This window comes from Strix uralensis, chromosome 3 (assembly GCF_047716275.1).
Source record: "Strix uralensis isolate ZFMK-TIS-50842 chromosome 3, bStrUra1, whole genome shotgun sequence".
NCBI lineage: Eukaryota > Metazoa > Chordata > Aves > Strigiformes > Strigidae > Strix > Strix uralensis.
Window position 1 is genome coordinate 51,586,859 of NC_133974.1, and position 17,219 is coordinate 51,604,077.

At 36.8% G+C, this 17,219-nt stretch overlaps 1 protein-coding gene and 1 long non-coding RNA gene across 4 annotated transcripts in view; one reads left to right on the plus strand and one right to left on the minus strand.

Moving 5' to 3' along the window:
* Positions 1 to 17,219, plus strand: part of AFG1L (AFG1 like ATPase) — a 72,503-nt gene that overhangs the window by 47,864 nt on the left and 7,420 nt on the right. The window contains exons 9-10 of the mRNA XM_074862235.1: positions 370 to 440; positions 697 to 797. Coding sequence (XP_074718336.1) covers positions 370 to 440; positions 697 to 797 — 172 coding nt within the window. The remainder of the gene's footprint in view (positions 1 to 369; positions 441 to 696; positions 798 to 17,219) is intronic.
* The window catches only part of LOC141940765 (uncharacterized), a 32,134-nt gene continuing 25,662 nt past the window's right edge, over positions 10,748 to 17,219 (minus strand). For 2 of the 3 annotated variants that reach the window (XR_012628107.1, XR_012628105.1), the window contains one exon: positions 14,942 to 15,926. This is a non-coding gene — a long non-coding RNA (uncharacterized LOC141940765). Of the gene's footprint in view, positions 12,096 to 14,941; positions 15,927 to 17,219 lie in introns of those variants that run through there. The other variant, XR_012628106.1, reaches the window with a different exon arrangement.

The window sequence follows — 17,219 nt, forward strand, 5'->3', positions numbered from 1 at the left end:
GATACTTCTTTAGGTGCTTGACTGCCTTGCCTTGTCTATTGGCTCTTATTTTGCATGCAAGATAGAGCCAGAAGCCTTTTTTCTCATTGTGTACACATAGTGTTAATGGATCTGCTCTGCCTGTATTGCCTCATTACTGGAAACAGCTCAAAACACAGAAGTCTTTCAGTGTATGCAAATAAGGCAGAATCATCTACCTGAGAGTTAATATTCTCTACTTTTAAGTGTATTCTAAATCTAATGTTTGTATTTAGAGCATAACATCCTGTTCTCTTTTTTATGGGCAAAAAGCTAAGCGGGCTCAGGCAGCTGTTTGATGTTGGCTTCAAGTGTTATTAATTTCATATTCTATTATTCTTTTCACTGTAGCACAAGTGAAGCTGATGTGGAGGCTGTCATGGATAAGTTGTTTGATGAGCTGGCTCAGAAACAAAATGATTGTACGTAAGTTAATTTCTCTTGAAAGAGAATACATTTAGAACACAATGCCCAATCTCCACTGACCAATTAATAAGTTCCATTGCTGTATATGGGTTGATGCCACACTCAAGTGGCAGTCATTGTATCAGCATTTTGTCTAATTTATGTGTTGAATCATGTGCTATTATTCATCAAGCTATGCATTTCCTATCTGTAAGAGATGAATTTTATAGTAATTATCCAGAGAAGATTGAGTCTTTGTTCATGTTCCCATAGTAACTAGACCAAGGATTCTAAAAGTGCAAGGCAGAGAGCTGAGGCTGAATAAAGCGTGTGGAACCATTGCAGACTTCACGTTTGAAGAGCTGTGTGACAGAGTGAGTATCCAGTCAAATCTAGATCAGTTAATGCTCAGACTTTTCACAGTTTAAAAAAAAAAATCCGAAACACAAAAACTTGCTATTTTCCCTAGTTGTACTAAATTAAAGGGCTTTTTTTAACTTGGCAAAAGGATTTTGAATTTAACAGGGGGGGAAAAAAACCCACGTCCCCAGAAGAACAATAACAATTTTCTTTTTAATGATACAGTAAACTCAGTCGTAAGTATATTGCAGAACGTCTTCAAAAATCCTAATACGGTATGTGCCTGGGCTAACATCATTGTTGGAGTATTAGTAGTCATAGCATATCAATATGTAAATAGCATTCAAATACTGGTTTTAAAATCTGGGGTTTAAACTTAAGTTGATACTCAAGCAAAGGAGTAGTAATCCTGGCACCACTAAAGTAAAACTGTTGTTGCATGCCTTAGTTGTTGACTGGCTGTACAAGGGCTGTTTAGTCCCAGGCCTTCTCAAAATTTGCTGAATTTTGCTAAATAGCGCTTAATTCTCTGCTAACATATGGGGTGTGATTCCTGAAAAGCTCTTCTTGTATATGACCTCTAGCGGGTTGGAAGACAGTCCCCCAGAATTTTGAGTGTACTTCAGTGACCTCTTTGCTGGCACATGAAGTTACTGTTAAATGATCACAACTGTAAACGTTTAGACATTTGATTCAGGATACTGACCAGTCTTTTGGTTACACCACTACGTTTTCACTTCCTTGTAGCTACCATGTTGATAACTATTTGGACAGAAATTTCACTAGTTATGTTTCAGACTGTAGGTTTTAGGCTTTGTTGGTTTCTAGTTTCAGACAAAACCAGTTAGCCATTTGTGAGAATGGAGGTATGTCATGGGTAGAACAGCTTGCTTTTCGCTAAAAGTTTTGAGACTTTTTCTTCATTGTGCCTCTTAATGTCTTAAGAAACTATGCTGTCAGCAAACACTTGTAAAATTCTTTAGTCCCATAAATGCCTTATGTACTTGAATGGCATGATAAATTGCTTCTAAGGAGAAGTGCTCTGGTAGCTCACATGGCAGTGGCCACTACTTTGGGTCTGAAGGTTCTGATCCTGTTGAATTATGTGGGGTTCAGACCACTTTGGTGTAATGGAGCTGAGGTGCTTGGTTTGCACTCAGAACAAGTAAAGAGAATCATTATGAAATGTTAAACATCATTTAACAGTATTGTTCTTGTGTTGATCACCCAGGACTTGGGAAGTCATGTATCTCAAGTCAGATACCTTCTGCAGATATGTTATGATAGTCTCTAATAGAATAATCCCATGCTTAAAACTAAAACAACAGTGGCAGACAATAAATGTTTTTCTTTAACAACTTCCTTGGTTGTTGCTTACTTTCTTTGCATATGCCTCTATTTGTTTCTACCTTTAATTGTTATATACATATATATTGTTATTTTTTGCCATGATTTTTCTCTTTGGATCACTGATGTACCTTCAAAAATATTACATTAGTGTACTGGTAAGGTGGTATCACTGTGCTCACCTCATAGATAGAGAGGTATAGTCATGAACTTCAGAATTGCCTATTAAATTTGGATAAATGGCTTGAGTTGCCTCTAATACGATTTTTTTTTTTTCATGAATGTAAACTTTCATAGCACTTCATAGCAATAGTAAAAAACTCCCATTGGTATAAGCTGCATATAAGATGTTGCCTGCCCTGTTGCTCCATTTGTCTGCCCTGTTGCCATTAAAATCTGCTAAAAGGCAAAAGAAAAATTCAGTTGTCAAACCGTGAAACAGTATTCCTTTTTTTTTCATGAAATCTTTTAACTTTTTGATGGAAAAATTTATACATGCAGTATCTTTTTTTAACAGTCATAATGGGAATTAATTCCCACTGATTCCAGAGGAGAAATAGGTAGGATCCAGAAGAGTGCAGTGGTGGTTTGTAGCCAAAATCAACCCCCAAGTCAGGAGACATTCAACGTGACAGGAAGTATCCAGTCATTCATAGGTATTCAAGTAAGCTGGCTAATAGTGGGAACTATTTGTGCAGGGATAAAGCAGGAATCTGTAGGAGACATAGCTACAAGGTATGTGGTACCGCTTGTGGTGCAAAATGGTAGATAAGTTGACAGGCTTCATGAGTGCACCTATTAAGAAAAAGGAAACTAGGAGCCTGAGAAAGAGGTAATGAAAAGGAAGATCCACAAAAGAAAATAGTGGAGGGCACTTTGTTGGATTTGGCTAGAGTGAATCTGCAGGTTTCTTTGTGCAGGACATGGGGACAAAGTCCCATGGGAAGGCAGATTTTGTGAAGGGACACGGCGTGTGGATTCTTCCTAGCTGGAGCCTGTGGCAACCAAGAAGGGGCTTAACGTGACAGCCCAAGCAAAGCGTCCTAGGTAGGTAAATGCGATTTAAAGTTGGTGTCATAGGAGCCAATTAAACTTACAACAGAATTGAAAACAAGATTTGCAGTTGGTTTTATATCAGTGATAAGACCTGGTGACAAGCATGATAAATGGGAAGTTCTCATTAATGGGGAAAAATGAGAGGTAATTAATATTATTGAAATCTCTTGGGACAATTCATAAAATAAGAATGTGGAATCAGTGCTTACAGCCTACTTAAGGACAGAGTGGCTAAAAGAGGTAGAGGACAGTATGCAACATTAAAGACATTGGTACCTGCCTTAAAGTTAATTAATACAAGGATCTTGAATATATATCAATCAGCCTACTGATTAACAAACCCAAGAGGGTAGTACTCACAGGGGTCTGTTGCAAAGGGAGAATGAGGTGCATTGCTTCTTGAGCACTCAGCTATAAAAAGCATATAAAGAGAAAATGCCATTGTATGGGAAGCTTATGCTGTAGATGAAATGCAGAAATTGGTGAAATGTAATTAGCCCTAAAATTACAAATGATAATTTTCTAGCATAAAATGTACTACATCCAGTACAAGGTCGTTTGGTTTGAGCGGCTTTATGGGAGCTTACAGTGATGAATTCATCTAGAAATTCGTGTTGCGTAGGGACAATCTTTTCCATAATTTTCTAACGTTCAGTATAACCAAAAGGTACTTCCAAACAATGAAATTACATATTTGAGTGTTCAGGAAGAGTAATTTTCAAAAGCAAAAGGGAAGTATGACCAAAACTAACTGGAAGGAGAAGTGTAAACAACAACAACAAAAAGAACAAGAAGGTCTTTTTGAGGAAGAAGATAATAAAAGTATGTCCTGTGTCACTGTCGAGACAGAATCAGGTAATATAGAATGAATGGAAAATAGTTATAAAGTGCAGAAAAATTAAAGAGAAACTAAAGGTCATCGGCAGATACCGTGTCTGTTCAGCTGTAACACTTACTTAAGTAAAAAGGGAGTTTTGATATGGTTTATATTATCTGAATATTACTGGCTTATTCTTAGTTGGAGATGGATGAACTTTTAATAATGATGTGGAAAAAGGAAAAGGTTTTGCAAAAAGTACTCATTCTAGGTGAAGCAGAATGAAATATTTGTATCACTAAAGGATAATAAAATAACTTTCAGTCTCTTAATAGTTAGCATATGTTAAAAATAACCTGCAAATACATTTTGAATTACTGGAGCCCTGGAAAACTAGGCTGAGATCTCTTGACTAATTTTTTATTTTTGATAAATGTTGGCGTGCTAGAGAAATTCCACAGTGCTAGAGGAATGTTACTATGTGCCAATATTAAAAAATAAATAAGCAAAATCCTCAAAAGTGTGATGACTGGTATAACTGCAGGCTGTCAGTCAGTTTTTGTTCCAAAAAGAGTAGTGGAGAAGCTGGTTCTGGATTCACACAGTGGATAACTAAAGAATGTAGATGAAATTAATTCCAGTCTCCCAGATTTTGTGGAAAAGGTTGAGTTTTGTAGATGCTGTTCTTAATAAGAAATTGGCATTATACAGTGTCAAGAAGGTATTTGTTAAATGGATTGATAAGTTAACTAGCATATAAGAAGAATTATTACTGAAGGATTGTTGTGAGTGTAGCATTTCTAATGAGCACATTTTTATACTAAGCCCAGTACCATAGGTTTTTTCCCCCAGCGGTTTGGAATATAACATAAATGCTAATACAAATTTGCTGTAAATACAAAGAGTGCTGTGTGTATGGGGGGAGGAGCAATCAAAATGAGGATGCTATGTGCAATTTATTTCTCAGCAGAACTGAGATTTTGGGGAGGAGAGAGAGGGTCTGTTTTATTTTAACTTCTTTAAATCTAAGCAAACACAACATTTTACATGTAAAAATTGGGAACAGAAGTCATATCCACAGGAGGAGGAGACTCTGTCCTAGGCGTAAGGACTTGGAAATAGATTTAAGTGTTGTAATGAACAAGCAGTCCAAAAGGAGCTTTTGGTCCAGTGTTAGAGCATTTAGACCTAATTTCATCTCAGATGGGTAGAGAGGAAATGAATAGGAGGGTGGAAAGATTATTTTAATTTTGAAAACATCTCAGATTGATGGCAGAATGTTAGGTGTGGTTTTGACATCAGAATTTTAGAAAAGACATTGAAAAACCTGAAGAGGCTGTTGAAAAAGCCACAGATCATTTGAGCTGGAGAATTTGTGCCCTCAGGTGACAGACTTACAGTTCAATTTGTTCAGCTTATCAAAAAGAGGACTGGAAGATGATGTTATAATGTACAGCTGTTTTCACAGGAAAAAAAAATACAGGTGTTAATGGGTTCCTAAATCCAGCAGAAGGTGGCATAATGAAAACCAGAGACTACAGAGAGATCCAGATTTAAAAAAAAAAAAAGCAGCAGCGGTGCCAATTCACACATTTGAACCAGTGAAGGAAGTGGCAGATCCTCCTTGTACTGCCTTTTGGGTCAAAACTGGGTGTCATTTTAGGAAGAGGTGTTTGTGTTTGAACTAAGTGCTAGTTCTTAGGTTTAGCTGTCTAAAACTCAGGAAATTGGAGGATCTCATGATCTCTTCTGGTCTTAAATTGTCTAAAACTAGGGATGTGAGAGAGACAGGGTCTCTGCTGCCTGTTGGCAACTGTCTTGCTGCACGTGCACGTGCAGTAGAAGAGTTCAACAGATGGCAGGGGAACGGGCCAGTCCATGTCAAGGAGATAACCTGCACTCAGCCCCCTCATGCTCTTGGGAGTAAATACTTAGTCCTATCAGTCTGTGCAGTGAGTTCAGACTGCGTTCTTCCAAGGCTTGTAACCTGGGTTTGAGTGGGGTTTCACAGGACATGTATAAGACATTTTCCTGATACCAAGCAACCTTTCTCCAAATTTGACGTTCCTGGTCCACAGCATGGAAGCACTACAACTTCTCACTGAGCCACTACTAAAGAAAAGTCTAATTTGCGGAGCAAGGTCTATAATAGCCTTACTCTCAGAAATACAGTAACTGACTGAAACTTTTACAAATAAACATTTATTTACACACACAGGTGCTTATTCAAATGAAGTCACTGTGAGGCATCCATTCAGAATGGGGAAGTTTTAAGATGAAAACTAGTTTTATAATGGAGGGTGGATATCAACTCTGTTTAGACTTTTGTTCACGTTTCCCATCTAATAAATACAAGATAGCAACATTTTTTGTGTGTGCTAAAAAGTTTACATTGCCAACATCTGACAGAACAACTCAAAATATCATATAATCTGATTTAGTTAATGCAATTAACTTTGATTAAATTTATTTTCTCTGTTAAATTTGGTTCGTAATTCAAAATACGTTTAAGGTAAGTAAGTGTAATGAAGGGAATCGGTTGTTTTGGGAAGTTATTTTTGATAATTGTTGCAATATTCTCTTGAAAGATATTTTCTGGAGTTTTCTGAAACAGGCATATACCAGTGCTCATGCGGTTCTCGATAATCATTGTGGCATGAGCAGACAACATTGTACTCCAAAACTTGATGAATTGATTTCTTTGGCTATCCATAACCCTTAAGAAAGAAGAATTTAAGTTTTGCAAGAGTCAGTGTGTGCAAGGATGGATGCTTTTGCTATGTTGGAGAAATTGCTTTTCACCCAGATGAGTCTGCTTTCGCATCGTTGCGACAAGGAGTCTTCTGGTCTGGTCTTGGATAACTGTTACAGTGCAGTGTAGAGTAAAAACTCTATTTACATTTGTTGGTGTAGGACTAAGGAGATGTGTTTGAAATTTCTCCGACATTTATTTAGACAGTAACTTTTGTAATATGATATTTCATCTGAACAGTCTGTAAAACTTTTTCAAATTCAATGATATTTCCTTTTAAAACAGAATTTTGATATTATTTCAAGGGAGATACTAAAACATTTTCCACTTTGGTATCACAGAATTTCATGAAATGTCAGCCAATACATAATAGATGAAAACAGCAAATCAGCAATTGGTAACTTTATACCATTTGAAACATCTCCTAGCTTTAAGTGGAATTTTCAAAATAGCTGCCTTGGTAATTAATACCTGAAGACCTTGGGAGATAGAGTTGGTGCCCTTCAAGTATTACATTCTTTCTTTTCTTGTTTCATGTGTGTTAGCATCAAATTTTTTCATGTCAAGAATATAAGGAGTAATTTCTGTCTAAAGTAAGGCATCAGATGGTGGTAATTACCAGTTGTCCATTAATGTTTATAAAAATAAAATACAGAGAATATATTGTATGCAATGCTGATGTGACGTGCAGTTGACTTGGTAGAAAACATCTTGTTACATTATTGTGTGCATGAATTTTTAAATCATAGTTTCCCAGTTGAGGAAAAATTTCAAGTTTTAGCTAATTTAGTTAAGATCAAATCCATACACTTAGCTTTTTTGCTTTACTGGCTTATGTGAACATGTGGAAAACTACAGAATGCTGGATGAGAGGATATTGATCTATTTTAGTTGCTTTAGAGCAAAACGGGAAGCAGTTTTTCAGATCCAACACACCAGGGTTTATGGGGCAGTATGGCACACGGTAGCTTTTGTGGTGGCTTGAAAGTAGTTACCTACCCCCTAGGGTGGAGTCCTGTAAATGTGCTTCTCCAGTGTAATCATCCAGGAGAAATATCAAAATGTTTGTTATTACACCATCTTTTCTAAAGCCTCATAAAATGAATAAATGTAGCCAGAGAAGGCTGGGAGAGGCACTGAGCAGAATACCAACATGTAGTTCCTGAATTTTGATGCTAACATTAACTTTCTCCATTCTTTGTGGCCTTTAATTATTTCTTCCTGTCAGTTTCTCCATCTGTACAAGGAGGGATACACTTACCAATGGAGTTAGATTGTTGCAAACATAATTAGTTAATTTTTTCATTGCGTTAGTGTGTGAATAAAAGATCACCATGGTAGTGCATTCTAAGGAGCTGGTTCTTGACAAGTAAATACAGTTTGTAATTGTCCTTAGAAACCTAAAAGGCTTTTTGGAGGGTCAGATCTGATAACTTGAACTCAACCAGTGGGTTTATAAAAAAACTTTTTTTTCCTTATCCCTTTTCTTAGCAGTTGTATGCATATCCAAAGTTCAGACTAAAATACTTTTTAGAATAAAATGTACGTATTAACTTGATTTTAAAATCTCAATGTCATAAACTAGCAATCATACAAATGTAAGTCTTACTACCCCATCAGAGTAGTTTCATTTCTCAGTGTTTACACATAAAGGTCAGTGTTCATATGCCTTAGAAAAATCACTCTCTGCTAGTCCTCTTTCTTCACTTCCCTTTTAAAATTTTGTTTTAAAACTGGTAATTGTGACAGTTTGGCTTGAATCTTGAGTTGGTATAAATAATTTAGACAACGGTGTACTGTATATGTAATCTTCCAAGGTCCTAAGGGAGTAAGGAGATACAGTCTTCCTCACAGTATTATCTTTTAAACTCTTCTTCTCACTTGAGCGTAGCAACTACTGCCCTCTGCTGGGAATGCTGACTTCGTAGTGTGCTCAAACATATATTAGCCTTTTCTTTACAAAGGTTGAATAACTTTGCTTCATGGATCCTATAGTCTTTTAATTAGGTAATTAAATATATCCTTTCATCCAACTTCCAAGTACCAATGAACATTGTGTCTTAACATGATAGGAAAGTATATTTATAAAACTGATTTTGTGGATGGGTAAACTAAAGACAAGCAGTCATGTTAAATGCAAAAGGTTTAATACCAGAAATGCATGGAAGTTCATGAGCAACAAGTCACTGGTACCTGGGAAAGTATATCAGCACAGTATTGCCATATGCATACCCTATTCCTATATTCACTCTAGACAACTGCTTCTGGCCACTATTAGAGGATATGGGGCTAGATGAATCTATGGGCCTTACTATTTTTAAAGTAATTTAAATAAGGTCATGTTTTCAGTTTGAGCTGGAAAACAGAGCAAGGGAATTTAGGTTACTAACCATTAGTGAACATACCACAGCATAATAAAGCTAAGAAAAATAAATTTAATATCTGTTCTAAAAGATTGTCTTGCTGTGATGATTTTTTTTTTTCTAGAGGTTGTTTAGCATTTCTATAATTGGTAACGTAGAGTGTTTCTGTAGATTAACACAAGAAAGAAGAGGCAAACAGTTTCTGTTAGGTTGTTCATCCATTGCAATAGGTGCACTGCACAGACTAGGAGGAAGATGTGGTTCCTAACTTGAATAGCTTGTACTTCAAGATGAAAGATGTAACTAAGCTTTTTTTTTTTTTTTTTTTTAAAAAAAAGGTCACCATTTTCAAAGTCAAGTGATCTTGGAATGCAAGTGTCTGTCTTTAAGTCAGTTGAATGTCTCCCCTACATGATGACAAAACTCAGCTGCATTTGCAGTTTAATGATTCTGAATAATTTTGAGGAAATTACCTTCATTAAAAACTACTAAATGTATCCACTGTATAATTTGGTGTCATCTTTAGGATTGTTGGATTGCCAGGTGTAGCTGTAAATAAACATACCATGGAGTTGTTCAGAACTGAGCACTATTTTCAGTAACATTTTAGAATCGAGAATTTTTAGAACTTTTTAGTTTGATCTTGATCCCAGCTTTATTCGCAGCAGGAGATTAGCTTTTGCACCTTCAGCTCTGGACTGAGAGTCTGTCTTTCATGAGCTGCATTTGCTTTAAGAATTTAATCAGTTTCTAAACACCCCCAAAAAGTTGCCTTATGTAACTCACAAGTATGTTATATGAAATAAACTTAAGAAACTTATTTCAGGTAGAAATATTGTAATATAGTAATATTGTTAGTCAAAGCTCCTCTCTGTTTTATACCTTATTTTATGTATATCAGGGCTTAATTTTTGAAAGCACTTCCTTCAGTGAAAGGTGCATAAACCTTGAGGTTTTAGATCTTATACTTTATAGACCAGGGAATACACAAAGACAAGATTTTTGAAGTCGATTGTAGTTTTAAGGGTTTGCCTCTTTAATTCAATTTTTTATTTCTTAAATGCCTGAATGTACTTTTTTTTTTTAAAGCTTTGTTGACCATGGTTTTGAAATCTCAACAGTAAATGCCACTATTTAAATAGACCTATAAAGAGAATGACCTATACACCTAATTCCCATAGTTTCTAGGTTCTTTTGAAAACTTAAAAAAATCCCAAGATCACTTGAATTGTGATCTAGTAACTTATTTAAGGGGAACTTACATGTAATTTTGGTGTATATACACCTCTTTCTTATGACCTTTTGTGGTTTACCTGCTTATACCCGTTGAAATTGTTTGTGGGCTTGTTTGCTTACTGTACAAAGCAATAGAAACCTTTTTTTAATCCTTAACTATTATTTGAGACCTTTTTGTTGACAAATGCCATACTTTCTGGAGTTGGAACTGGAAGTTTGGCAGTGAGAGCTCTGTGAGCAGAAACATGCCTTTTGCTGTTCCTCCAGTCTGTAGCCAGCTTTGACCAGCTGATAGGTCTTTGAGACATCTCACTTCTTGTAGGTTCAGCATGGATGTCTGTGGCTATTTAGTAGATAAGCTCTTCTAAGGTGGGAGTGATTGTGCTGAATGATGAATGAACATAGGAGCATGTTCTAGTGAGACTGACATTTCAACTCAGCTGGGATAAAACTGGGAAATGGGCAGATATCAATGACTAAAGCAGTATTCATCTGTATGCAAGAAAATGAACTCAAGCAGAGTGGGTGCAGAAAAGGTGTACTTGGGAGAGTCTAGGCTAGAATGGCATGCATGTTCTCCCCACAGGAAGAAGAAAAAAAAAAGAAAGAGAACCTCATCAGTCACCCCAAATAAAGACCAAGAATGGAAAAACACTATTTCAGTTAGTAGATAGCACTGTCATACTTAATATAAAATTGTTTATGTTTACAAAAAAAAAAAGCTGAAAGTTATAAGCATCTTCTTAATCAGCAGAAGACCAAAGGTCTGAAACAACTTTCTACTATGAGAAATGTGACTAAAAAAACTTCTGCTGTAAGATCAAGCAAAATCAGTTCTTACCAGGATTCTGTGATGAGGTAACCTGAGATAGCAGGGGGCTGTACTTGATGCAGAAAATATCTTCTACCCCAGGATTTATAGATCTCAGATTCCTGCTCTACTGATCATCCATGTGGGTGTCACAGCTGGAAAACAACTTGCACAAAGGATGCACAGTGGGTATAAGACAAGGTGCTATCAACACCAAAATGCAGTTAGGAGATTACAAAATGACTGTTGCTTGTGTTTTCTGAGTTTGTCCCTCCTTCTGCATAGGCACTACGATAATAATCAGTGCTATGTGATACTGTAATTTCATGATCACATACAGCTGAATGCTGCCTTGCATAATTGGCTTCCATCATAGTCCACACCAGAGTTAGTGCATGATGCTATTCTTATTTAAAAAAAATCAAAACAAAAACCAGAAAAACCCGACCAAAACCCCACCTTTTCAGTGTTGGCAATTGTAATGTTAATTTTCTGGACATTCTTCTTGAGGCACTGAGTCCTAGACTGCTGTAGTCATGGCTGTAACTGAAGTCAGCCAGTGTTGTACTTTGAATTGGTAGTGTTCTGTGAAACCTGAAAAATCAACTTTCAGAGGTCCTTAACCTGGCATCAAGAGCTCACATATGCTTTTAGCTTTAATTTCTCTGTCCTCTGTGAAATGGAGATAGTATCACTTTCTTGATTCACAGCTGTAGTTGTGGAGACAAATTCATTACTGCAGGTGAAGTACCTAGCTGTTGTGGTTACAGAAGCTGAAGAAGAAATGCATAATTCTTCATCCACACAAACATTGGAAAAGTCCATGAAAAATGAGATCTTGTGACACACCAGAAGTGAGGACAAAACACGTGTTGATAAGTGTGCACTGTATGAGAACCGCTGTTCTGCATACTTGATAGTTCAAGGGTCCTGGGAGAGGGGGAAGAAGCATCAGTTAACCTAAGTCAAGACTATAGCATACGTCCAAGAGATGAAGATGAAGGGTGCACAGGCAACTGCTTTCTAACATCAGAGTCTGAATTTTCAGCTTTAATAATGTTTTTAGAATATAGCTTTCATTTGTGTAATTACTGCTGGAAACATAATTGTTCTGTTTATTTTTGGTGTCTTCCCTCTTAGTAACTAAAACATACCTTAAAGAATATTTTACAAGAAAGAATAATGCATCAATTAGTGATTATTTTAACAAGTTGTATAGCCTCATGTCAAGTAGTGTTCAAACAAGTTAAAATAATGATTTTAAAATTGCAGGCCAACTCATAGTGTTTAGTTAGGAAGCTTCAAACAAAACTGCATGTTATTTTAATCTTTCCTCAGTATGCCATCTGATGTCATCTTTAATTACACAATGACATGCCTTTTTTTTTTTTTTTCCACCAGAACCTTCAGTAAAACTTGATAAGAAATTGCCTTCTTAATTAAATTCTCAGTTTATTAATAATGTTTCAAGTGAACTTCTCATCTTTGCCTGTAACTTACAGAGCTTTCCAATAGATTTGCACTGCCATCAGTGTCTTTAAATTTTTAACCAAGTTAGCCATGCCCTAACTATCTTATATTTTTATTTAAACATGCAGCTGCATCACTGATCATGCCTTAGGTTTTTCTGTTCCTTTCTTGAATTATGATCTTGAAATGTTACCTCAGTGCTCTATATTCAATCAGCCCTACTAGTGATAGAGTCTAGCTCCTTTGGAAACAACAGAAAGAGCTTTGTAATTTTTTGTTATTACTTAATGTCTAAGTTGTAAATATTATCTAGTCTTAAACTGTGTTTTGGTTTTAGGAAGTTTAGGAAGTTGGACCATCTGCATTAAGTTGTAGTTATTGTCAATCACAACTCTTCAGGATGTTACTGGAACTGATCCTGGAATATCTTCCAACATCAACAAAAATAAATTTTCTCTTGAGATGAAATATCTTTTTCTAACGTACATAAAGCATTCTGTATTCTTCAGACAATCTCTAAAAGATGAGCTCCTTTGTCACTGATGAGTCAACAAAGAAGAAGGATGCTTTATACTTTAATTAAATGGAATATATAATAGAAACAGGAGACGACTAACTCTTAAAACAGTCCACAGAGAGCTCCAAATAATAAACATCCTACTTGAACTGAGATGATGATAGCTGAAAATGCATTAAGTAGACAGAGAAACAAAAACAAATGAAGGTGAGAACTCAGTCAAGCAGGCTGAAGTGGAGTAAACACTTTGTCAGGAGGGTAGCTCACGTTCGTGCTAATGCGTTTTGCATTAGTATGATGCCTATAAAATACTGACTCCTGGCATCAGAGTTAATGACAAAAATCTAGAACAGTTTTACCTTATATACACATGCAGGAACAATAATACCATAAGAAAGATTCTTAGTGTTTTTTTCCTCAAAAAATAATTGCAGCATGTGAAAGAACTGGTGACAAATGGTAAGTAACAGTTGTTACATAAATATGTTATGGTTCTGAAGCTGATTTTTGATCGATAATTGATGAAACAAAAAAGATCAGACAGTACCAGAAACACACACCAGATCAAGTTGTTATTTTTAGAATATTGTTCAGAGGACCAGATTAACCAGGCTAAACTTCTAATAAGAGGATTACATATATATGTATCAATATTAGGAGGATTTGTAGCTTCATTAGCAACTTCAGAGGAAGTAATACCTTCATGTGTGCTACTGACTAAAATGAAATACTGTCTGTGACTGGCTGAGGTTCATAAAATAAATTTCAGCCCTGGAGGGTTATGCAGAGGACAGAGCTAAGCGTCTAAAATAATTTGCCACTAGTCTTGTTACCTAGTCCAAGACTGTATTGTTGGCAGTCAGAACACAGCTGCATGATTAGGAAAAAGGGCCAGCAGGCCATACTGTAAAGGTGAGGGCAGGGCTGCTGAAACAACAGAAATCAGCTCCTCAGTGGAGCTTCTGTATATGGACAGTACAGACAGAATGTCTAGCGGTGCTGTAAACCTGGCCTTGAACCCATTTCCCCTGACTCTTTCCTGTGTGAGACAGAGTTGGTATGTGGGTGCTTGTACCAGCCTCATGCCGGTTTTGCAAGGGCAGGAGGCTGGTGAGAATGTGACTTGAGCTGTCAGGGTGCCCCCACATCATGGGCTCCTGCATTTGGAGCATTTTGAGTGTAGTTGGTGAGTTACAAAAGCTTTGAAGCAATTGCAGGCAACATGGAAATTGGGCCAATACCAAGGTTAGAGGTATACAACGAGGGCTTTAAACTGTCCCCGAAGCATTTGCAAATTTGCTGGTGATTCCTTCTTTTTACAGTGAGTAGAGTAAGGCAGAAGAAAATTAAAGGGCTTGTCCAAGGTGAGAGTAAGTCACACTGAGAACAAGATTAAAAGCTTTGTCTTTGTCTCCAGGGTTATAGCTTTCTAAACTCTAAAAGGAGAGAGTTTGAGAACTCCTCTATATAAAGAACTACAGCTGATGCCAGCTGAGCCATATATAACAACAAACTGGCTGACTTAGTTTCAGTTACGTCTCACCAGAGTTGAGTCTTGGCAGGGAGGTACAGACTTACTCTATTAAGATACTCATGGCTGCTAGGCTCAGATCTTTCTGATCATAAGATTTTGGAGTCTCCAAAGACACGTTTCTGCCAACATTTACAGAATACTATCGCTTAGTGCTGGTGTAGGTGTTTCAGAAATTCTTGTTAAACAGCTTGAAATGATCTGCCTTTTATGTCCTTAATTAGAGTAATGTTTTGAATTGCTGGTTTTGGACACTGCTGAAGTAGATTGAATTCTTGTTTGGCTGTGATAAAGATACGTATTGTAACCCTCTATGAACTGTGGTTTTATGACTATAAAAAAATCAAAAGAAGTATTCCATCTTCTTTTCTTCCCATTCGAAATGCATTAGCCTTATTTTTGTCCTCCACCTGTTTCCCCCTTCTGACTCCACAGGTTTTTCATTTTCATGTTTGGATATCCACCAAGGTGCCCACCAAGATCTTAGATGTATAGCTGAGAGCATGGCTGCTTCAGTTTGTGGATTTTGCAAAAGTTTGAAGCCTTATTTATTTATTTTAGGAATCAGCTTTTAATCTTTGATGCTTTGCATTTGAAATGAGGAGGGTATATTCATATGGTTTGGGTGAGAAAGTACATCCCATTGGGGCAAGACAGAATAATTCCTCAGGGTTTGGGCTTTGGCAGAAGAATGCTTGGGCTCTTCATGTGATAAAAGAACAAACCTGAATAGCAGTGATTTCTGCCATTTCTTACCTAAAGAGAGCCATAAGAAATTATTTCCTTTCTCACGTGCAATTAGGTCACTGCTGTCGTCCCAGAACATGGGCATACTTGATCTCCTCTGTAGTTAACAGTACTTCAGTCTTAAGTATGGAATAAAAATTACCGTTACCTGAACCGTTTGTTTACCACCAATCTTAAAATCTCCAGCAGCATCCTAGTTGTGCTGCTTTTAGTGCTTCCATTGTTTTCTTTTGCACTTGATACGATCGTTGTCCAGCTAGCTACACTTGTGTCTGATCGTGAGAGATGTGGTGGGCTCGATCTGTAATCATCCAGCAGTTCCTTTCATTTTCTTGAACATTTTCATGCTTTATTTCATCAAAACATTTTGAGTTCAGCTATTCTTTGTCCAGATGAGGTTTTTTTCAGAGGTGATGCACAAAGCTGTTGCTAGTGGTCTTCGTGATAATTAGTTTCTTGGTTTCTGGTTAAGAAGTCCATAGTAGTGGCAGGGGGACTGAAATGGAGGGAGAAAATAAACAACATATATAACTTTGAGGAGAGGATATAGTATATACTGCTCTTAAACTCTGCTAAAAACACTTGAAAGTTTCTGTAATGATTCTTTTCCATAGATGTCAGAGGGAGGTTGTGTGGTTGTGAATGGGAAAGCAGGGTGATTCATGAGACTGCAAATGGGAGAACTGGCTTAGAGGCTTTAATACCTGCCTGGGGAGGGGGGGGTCAGCTGGTGAGAAGCTCTATCTTATTCCCATTAATTTTCAGAAGAATTTTTGAAATGTCATCAGGGCTTCACTCTCCTGTGCTTGTGTATAGACCACTTCTACGGGTTTTTCATTCTTGCATCTAAATAAAACCCAAAGTCCTGGCTATGGACAGCTATTAATCATTGCTCAAAATAACTTCTTGCAGAAGGGTTCTAGTTAAGCAGTTGTGCTTGGCCTACAGCAAATTTGTCTAGCAATTTCAGTTGGAGAGAGAATTTTTTATTGTTTTTTAATATATTAGCAGTATTGCAGTGCTTTATAACCATATTATACTGTTGGTACAGCGCATTTCATTAGCTGGGAAGGCAGTTGTGACATTATCATGCAAAATGCTGCTGATCTTGCTCTATGGAGTAGTTGTGTCCAAGGTACTGAAGTTTCAGAAGTATGAAGTTTCTCTGCTAAATACGATGACTTTATAGCTACTGCCTGCAGTACTGATAGGGTAGAGCTTGCGGAAAAAATTATCTTCCATGTAATGGAAAAAGTAATTTTAAATGAATGTATTTGAATGTATACTTGAATGAGCTGCCACTATTTGTGCGTATCTTCTGTTGATGGTTCAGGTACGCAAATAGAAAATAGTAAGTTAAGTATTTTTATTTCATCATTACAGGTGTAACCATGAACAAAGGAACTGCTACAAAATTGTATTTTTATCTGTTTCCTGATGCTTTCAGGGTTAGTCTTGCATGAACTAAATGCAGGTCTACTTATGCTTTAGTAACTGGCCTATGCATTTGCATTTAAAAATCTTGCTGCTGGAAAGCATCCTAATAGCTGTTCAAATTATTTATGCTTTAGGTGACTTTTAACCATGTTTTTTCTTTTCTTCCGTGAATTATGGTTTAAAGTGATTATTTTGTTTGAGGTTGTCAGAGAGATCATAACATTGTCAGGATGCAGAAGAACCACATTTTTAACTATTCAACACTGTTCAGGTAAAGCTGACAGTATGAATGAGCACCCATGTAGACTTATGTCAGTAAGAGCAAACAAGCGTTCCTGAAGCAAGACATGAA